This window comes from Hemicordylus capensis, chromosome 3 (genome assembly GCF_027244095.1).
Source record: "Hemicordylus capensis ecotype Gifberg chromosome 3, rHemCap1.1.pri, whole genome shotgun sequence".
Taxonomy (NCBI): domain Eukaryota; kingdom Metazoa; phylum Chordata; class Lepidosauria; order Squamata; family Cordylidae; genus Hemicordylus; species Hemicordylus capensis.
In genome coordinates, this window is record NC_069659.1 from 293728526 (window position 1) to 293735859 (window position 7334).

Here is a 7334-nt window from a genome sequence, read left to right on the forward strand (position 1 = left end):
TTAAATCACTAGCAGGGTGGATAAAAATAAAAAAAATCTGATTTAAATCAAAAAATCCAATTTTTTTGATTTAAGTCAATTTTTTTTAATTTAAATCAGATTTTTTTTATTTTTATCCACCCTGCTAGTGATTTAAATCGTGATTTAAATCAGTTTGATTTAAATCAAATCCACCCTGCTTCTGAGTTGCAAAGGAAGAACTTCGAGGAAATCCTAAAAACCATTCCCACCCAGCACCAAGAAACCATCATTCTGGTGCAGACTGCTCTTGAACATGGGAGGTTCTACATTGTAACTAAATTGCCAGTGAATATGGACGCTCCACTTGGTCATACTTAAGAAATGAAGCCTCCATGTTCACAGGTAGTTTGGCTCTAATGTAGAAACTTCATGTTCAAGGGAAGTATACACAATATTTTGTTGGTAGTGGGTGGGAAAGGTTTCTGGGATTTCCTTGCTGCATTTCTTTGGAGCTTTCTGGAAGCATGCAGCTGAGCACTGTGAGAAAGAATGCTGGGCTGGTGCACACAAATGCCTTTTCCAGTAGCGTTTTGATAACTGAAGCTGCAATTCTATGTGCACATCTAGAAGGAAGTAAACTCCATTCAAGTCAGTGGGACTTGCTTCCATATTATGAGGAACAGTGAAACAACCCCCAAAAATGGTGTTGGGGGAAGGAAGAATAACTGAAAGGTCCTTTTAAAAGTGTGAGTGGAAAACCATGTAAAAATCCTGTGAGGTAAACCCACCAGCGTTTCCACTCATATTTTTAAAAGGACCTTTCAATTATTCTCCCCTCCTCCCAACACCATTTTTCAGGGGTTGTTTCACTGTTCCTTCATTATATGGAAGCAAGACCCACTGACTTGAATGGAGTTTACTTCCTTCTAGGTGTGGGCCACCACCACCCCACTCAGCACACAGATTGTTCTCAAAGAATCTGACATTAACAAAAGCATCTCACAGGGCATAAGATCTGTTAGTATATTTAAAACAAAAATACTAATAATCCATCGCCTCCTATCTGTAGCGGATACAGCAAGAAAAAGATAGCGACTGCCACGAAGAACATTACTCAAAGTTATCCTACTGAAATTAACACATGCTAAAGAATGCCCAATGCCCTTTTAATTTCAATGAGACTACTCTGAGTAAGCCATTATCTTATAAATCATTAACCATTAAGTGGAGGCCTGAGGCTTAAGGGAAGAATTCTATTCCACCTATGCTCAGAGGCTACGGCACTTGTGCATAACTTTTAAAACACACTACTTTCTAGACAGACACTAATAGGTATCATTAAAACATGCCACAACACAACATTAATAAAAGAGCAGCAGCCAAGGCCAGAAGAGCGCATATTAGCTCCTCAGAGCTCAATTGTAGCCAGAGAACAGGCCCTGAGAAGTGGGGAGGGGAGACCTGCTGCTCAAGGCTTGTGTGTCTTGAGTGAAGTAAGGAGAAAAAGAAGATAAGGGTTCCTTGCATCCCTTAAAAGAGTTGGGTTTTCAAGAACTGGGGGGCTCTTGTTATCTAGGAAACTCATAAAGCAGAGTACAAGTCACTATATATGGCGAAAAGACAATTCAGAGGGTTATGTCCTACTAATTCAGTCAGATTGGCTTAAGCCTACCACCATTTTGCTGATAACGCAATTCTGAAGGAAATTAAATCATATTTTACTGATAACGCCATTCTGAAGGAAATTAAATCAAACAGGAGGCATTTGAGGTTTATGGGAAACTAGTAGGCCCGGGCACAGAGCATCTGCGCCTCTAGTTGGGCCCAGCCATGGCTCCCCCACTCCCGCTGGCATGCCTGGCTTTCTCCACTCCCCCCCTGCTGCCCGCTTCTTGCACGCTTCTCCGCCCCCCCTTCCTGGCCATCGCAACGCTGCTGCCGCCACCTACCACAACCTCCCGCCTCTTCCTCCCGGCGGCCAGGGCCCACCGCTGCCTCATCACACGCTTCTCCCCCCCATTTCTGGTCATTCTACCGCTGCCACGTCCTGCCTCCTCCTGTTGGCAGCCAGGCCACGGCCTGCTGCAACCTCCTCCTAACTGCGCCACTGTCCCCTTGCCACAACCTTCTGGGCCAGTTTGCTTCTCCCCCTGCCTCTTCGCAAGAGTTCCTTGAGAGAGTTGCGCAGCTCTTGCGAGATTCCCCCGGCACATCCCCCTTCATCCATGCATGGCCCGTCTTAGTGAAATAAGTATATAGAAGATAGATTTCTGGGAGCAACATTTATTTTTAATTATTGTTGCGTGTGTGAGTTTAAGAAAGAGGATTTAAAGTGAACACAAATTACCTCCCTCTTGTTATTCACTGCTGAATAATCATGAGGTGGGATCATACTGTCACTATTACTGAATCTACCGATTTCATTTGTGTTTTTTTTCTGGGGTGGGGAGTGTGACTATCTTAGTTGAAGGTGTTATAATATGTTTGCTGTTCAATAACAGGAAGTTCTACTTTGTGGTTTGAGAGAACATGATTATATTATTTGGTAGGTAATGTATAGATCTTTTCAGCATTTTAACATTATACGCCCTGAATATTCTCTAGGGAATAAAATGTGAATTGTCTGCTCTATCTGCCTCAACGTTCGCAGGCATCAACTAGGGAACACCACCCTTTCAGATCTGGTGCAGAAAGTGGCTAAAATGCAACAGTTAAATTGACAACCTCTAGAAAACAAGTGTTAGCTACTAGGGCTGTTCATTGGGCACTGCAATCCCCCTGGTGCTGCTTCCACTGTGACCATCTCTGGTGCAGTTCATTACATATCCAGTGCTGGGAGGGCCTCTTCTGCAGGAACCAGAACTCATGGAGCTGAGAATTTGCACAGGGACATCGGGACGTCTACTTCTTCCCATCACTATTTCCACGGCTGCAGTGAAGTGGTGTATGAACTTGAGGGAATGCAAGAAAGTGGCAATGGGTTGTGGAAGAGAACTCAAGCTAGGGTAAATGCTGATGAGGAAGCACAAGCTGGTGGCAAGGTAACAACGGTCCTTACAAACTATATGAGGCTGTGGGGGCAGGGTGATGAATGGCACTTACGGCAGCAATGAGATGGCAATTGTACTTACCAGGCAATGCAAGGCGGAGGCGAGATGACCAGGGGTTTGCAGTGGCATATAAGGTGGTGGCAGACTGCCTTTGAACACAAGAGGTTTTGCAACAGAGGTAAACTGCCTAAGAATGGGAAGGCTAATCACTTAACTCAGTGGTTCCCAAACTGGGAGCCTCCAGATGTTGCTGAACTACAACTCCCATCAGCTCCAGCAACATCTGGAGGCTCCCAGTTTGGGAACCACTGGGTTAACCAGCATGGGTAAGCTCTTTCCCATAGTATCTAATCAGATTTTCTCTTTTAAAACACCTGGAAATTCAATAATCAAAAACCCTTTGGTTTAAGAGGAGAGTTAAGAAAATCAGCAGGGGTATCTCTAGGAAGTGATTAGGAAAGTTGCACCTGTCAAATATTTGCCTGGATGCATCTCTCCCCAGCCCAATGTCGTGCTCAAAGACCAAGGTAAAGTGTGGGTGCATGGAGCCTCATTTCTAAAGCCATCATAAACCAGACTGTACAAAGTCTTTACAGAATATGATGCAGAACTTAAGATGGGCGCCTTTAACTTGCAATTTCCATTCTTTTTAGAGCCTGAGTGAAAATGTAAAGCAACTTAACTCTCATCTCAAACCAAAGGTTTTTGAATTACTGAATATAAAACTTTCTTCTGTCAGTTCTGAAGATATTAGGAAATGGTCAGCTAGTCAACTGTTTTTAAAAACAAAGAAGACACACTATATGAGTTTCTTCATCCAGGAACAATGCTAGGCCCAAATGGTGTAGAAACGTTTAGTGAGTATTTAAAAAATGGACAAGTCTAAGAAACAAGTCTAAACAGTGACAGACATTGGTAGGGCCTCTTGCCTCAGCAGATATGTATTCATATGGACTCTATGTCCAGTTCTTAGGTAAGCCAAAGCAACTTTCTCCCTGCAGCTCTGAAAGGACAGTTATGACCAAAATGGGTCATAACTAGACTACTGAATTGAGCCCTAAGGACCAGTATGTACTTGCCTGACTAGATCTCAGATACAATATTCCAACAGCTAAGTCATTCTTTCTCCCATAGTTACATTTGGTGCGACTAGTTAATATTTACTTAAGGAGGTTGGTTGCGCTGCTTGAGAACTCCTCTAGCCTACCCTACAGACTCAGTTTGTACAACTTTGGTTTAATATTCAGAGACCACAGATACTCGTGTACTTGCCCTTTCTGGTAAGTCTCAAACTCCATAAATCTTTATGTTGCAACAATTCTGGTAGCAGTTCCATGTAACACTTACAATTCCAATTCCATCTGGAATTGATGTCATATACCATCTTTTCCTCATGCTCTGATCCCATCTACCTACACTTACACAGGCCTGGCAAACTTTCTTTGACTCTAAGAGCCAGCACAAAAATTTAGGTGCCAGACTGCCCTCTGCTCCATGGAAAGGTGTGTGGACTTGCCACTTGCTGCCAGCATTGCCCACTGCTCCATGAGGGGGCGGATTCACTGATCGCCCCCAGCAACACCTTCGACCCCACAGGGGTGTGGTGGACTTTCCATTCTGCTTGCTCACTCCTGTATCAGTAATAAAATAATTGGTTTGTTATATTTCTTCCTCTTTATGAAGGTCTCTCTCAAACCAGGCTCATCCTCATTAACCAACCATTCTGAATGTAATCTTCAGACTACGAAGCTCCTCATAGACAAGTTCTCAAAAAGGATCAGAAAGCTACTTGCATTCATTTTTATACTAAGGTGACAGACATTTCAATAATTTGTAAGGTAAGCTTTAGTCTAACCAATAGTCAGAACAGAACCCTGGGGAATCTGGACATACATTAGCTTGATTTATAAAACCAAATCTTACTTTGTCTTAAATAGCACAAAGTCTTCTTTGGGATTACTTCATATTATATTTTACACACGCACCCTGGCAATCCTTTGAATTCTCACCAGATAATATTTCAGTGCAGGGGCACTAATGCAAGTATGTGTATATTGTCATCCAACTTGAATTCATGCCCTTGGTTTAAGAAGTTAATTTGGGCCATGGTTACACAGGGAAGTTTATACACACTTATTTACAGTTGACCAACAATTATGTGCTAAATGGCAGCTATCAAGCGGCACCTCAACTATCACTCACAACCAGAATACAATGGAGACAAAGCTAATTATGCTATACATCCAGTCTTTAAATGGGGCCCAACATAAGTCTGGACACCACTTTAATGACCACTGCAAAGCCATAAAAGGTGTATTATGTACCACTGCACATAAACAGCTAGTGCTGACTGGGCCTGGAGAATTCCCAAGTCAAAACCTCAGCTGGAGCAAGAGGCAAACAAGTCTAGCCTCAAGACAGAAGTATGCATTACAATTTCATTTTTAAAATCATAGTTACAATGCAGTGGGGAAGGAAATTCTGCAGGTATCTTGCCTTTTCTACTGAGCAAGTTTACTTTTTAATAACATGGTTCTGAGCTGAGAGCAAGGCAGTCAACCGTCAAGGTGGCTTAAGACCCAGTTGCAATATAGGGAAAATATAGGCCTACCTTACAGGTTTGAAGTAGTTTACTACAATGTGAAGTACTGAGATCACTTGATATGTATTACACAAATACTAGAGTAATTCTTTAATTTTTCTCTCCCTCTTTGCCCTTAAAAGAGCATGAAATCCAGTCATGTTACATATTCAGGAGAATATTGTTGCTTGCAACAGACGCACCAGTATTGTTCTGTGAAATGGAACTTGCAGTATTTTTAGATTACTGATCGGCTCCCTTGTGACTTTATTTCACAGTCGTTGCTTTAATCCGACCACGGATTAAAGTTAGCAAACGAGTTATATCGCATGCCGTATGTCTACCCAGAAGTGTTTCAATACGCTGCTACATCTGAAGACCCCAACACGTGCTAGGAGATTGCTATCAAGGAGGAGGACGCCGCGTGCTCTCTTTCTCAAGGTGCTTGCTTTCCATGTTAAGGGCAATTGCCCAAGAATTAAAAGCCTCCTCCCTACGCGCGCGGGAACAGAAACCTGGCGTTTGAGGCTTGGTTACAGCCAGGGCTTCTAAGAAACTACAAGGGCGGCGGCGGGGGTGGGGGGAAGACCCCAAGCACAGTCCTCTTTACTCGTACTAGCTCGTTGGGAGTATCGAGCACAAGCCCTGATGTTTCAGGGGGAGCCGAAGGCGCTTCTTCAGCAGAGGCAGCCCAAAGGGCCGCATCCTCGGAGGAGCGCGCGAAGCCCCGAGCAGCCATTTTGTCCTCGCGGCGGCGCGTTCATTCGGGTCACCAGTCCAAGATGGCGCCGGGAGCGGCGGGGCTTCACCATAGAGCAATACGTAACAGCGCCCTCTTTGCAGGAAATGGTGGGCCATTTTCTCGCGCCAACCCAATACACAGGAGGAGAAGTCGCTAGGCCGCCTCCGGGCGCTGGAACAGCTGCCCAGCTCGGGGCTCCTTCCCCTCCCAGCTCGCGCCCTCACCCGCCCCCCCCATCAGTGCACAAGCAGCTTCTTCCGCACCCCGAGCAGAGAAAGCGGTTAAACAAACGGAAACAGGGACGAGCAGGCGTCTCTTTTTTCCATCATCGAGCGGGCCGGTTAAACGGCGCTCGCAGGCGCTGCGTATTACCCGCTCGCCGTAGTTCTGCTCCCCGCTGTCGCTCATCCTCCCGCCTCGGAGTGCTGGACACCGATCGCAGTTAGCAGCACCAAACCGTCCGTTCGCGAGCTTTCTCCGCAGAGGAAGTGACGAACGACGGAACAGAACTGTGGAGGCCCCGCCCCTCTCCTCGAGCGCGCCGCGCGCCTTCTGACTTGCTCCGCCTTTCGCCCCACCCCTCACATGGAGGCGGGTCGGCTCGGGGGCGTGTGGTTCAGTTGTTGAGAAGGGCGTCCTCCACTGTTTGATGCCCTTAGCGGAGGTGGTATGCAAAGGTTGTGTTCCTGCTCAAAGTTCTTCAAGGCAGAAAGACGGTATAGCAATACTTACACGCAATAATTCGGAACTTCTCGTTATTGTTTTATTTTTATTTATCTATTTTTTATTTTATTTATCATATTTATGTACCCCCTGATATCTCTTAGTGTGCATAAATTAAAACAACAAATATAAAACAGTAAAAACAAAACAATTTCACAGAATAAAAAAGATAAAACAATGTCTTAGGATAAAAACAATTAAACAGTTTAAAATTAATTTCAATTAAAAGCCTGAGAAAACAGGTGTGTCTTGAGGGTTATGTAGGGTATGTACTTGG

The 7334-nt window shown here is 44.5% G+C and overlaps 1 protein-coding gene across 6 annotated transcripts in view; it reads right to left on the reverse strand.

The window, feature by feature from the left end:
• The window catches only part of TRA2B (transformer 2 beta homolog), a 33426-nt gene extending 26558 nt beyond the window's left edge, over positions 1-6868 (reverse strand). For 4 of the 6 annotated variants that reach the window (XM_053307395.1, XM_053307396.1, XM_053307398.1 and 1 more), the window contains exon 1: positions 6707-6868. In XM_053307395.1, coding sequence (XP_053163370.1) covers positions 6707-6742 — 36 coding nt within the window. In that variant the 5' untranslated portion in view covers positions 6743-6868. The remainder of the gene's footprint in view (positions 1-6706) is intronic. The other 2 variants (XM_053307394.1, XM_053307393.1) reach the window with 1 other exon arrangement.
• Positions 6869-7334: the final 466 nt, after the last annotated feature.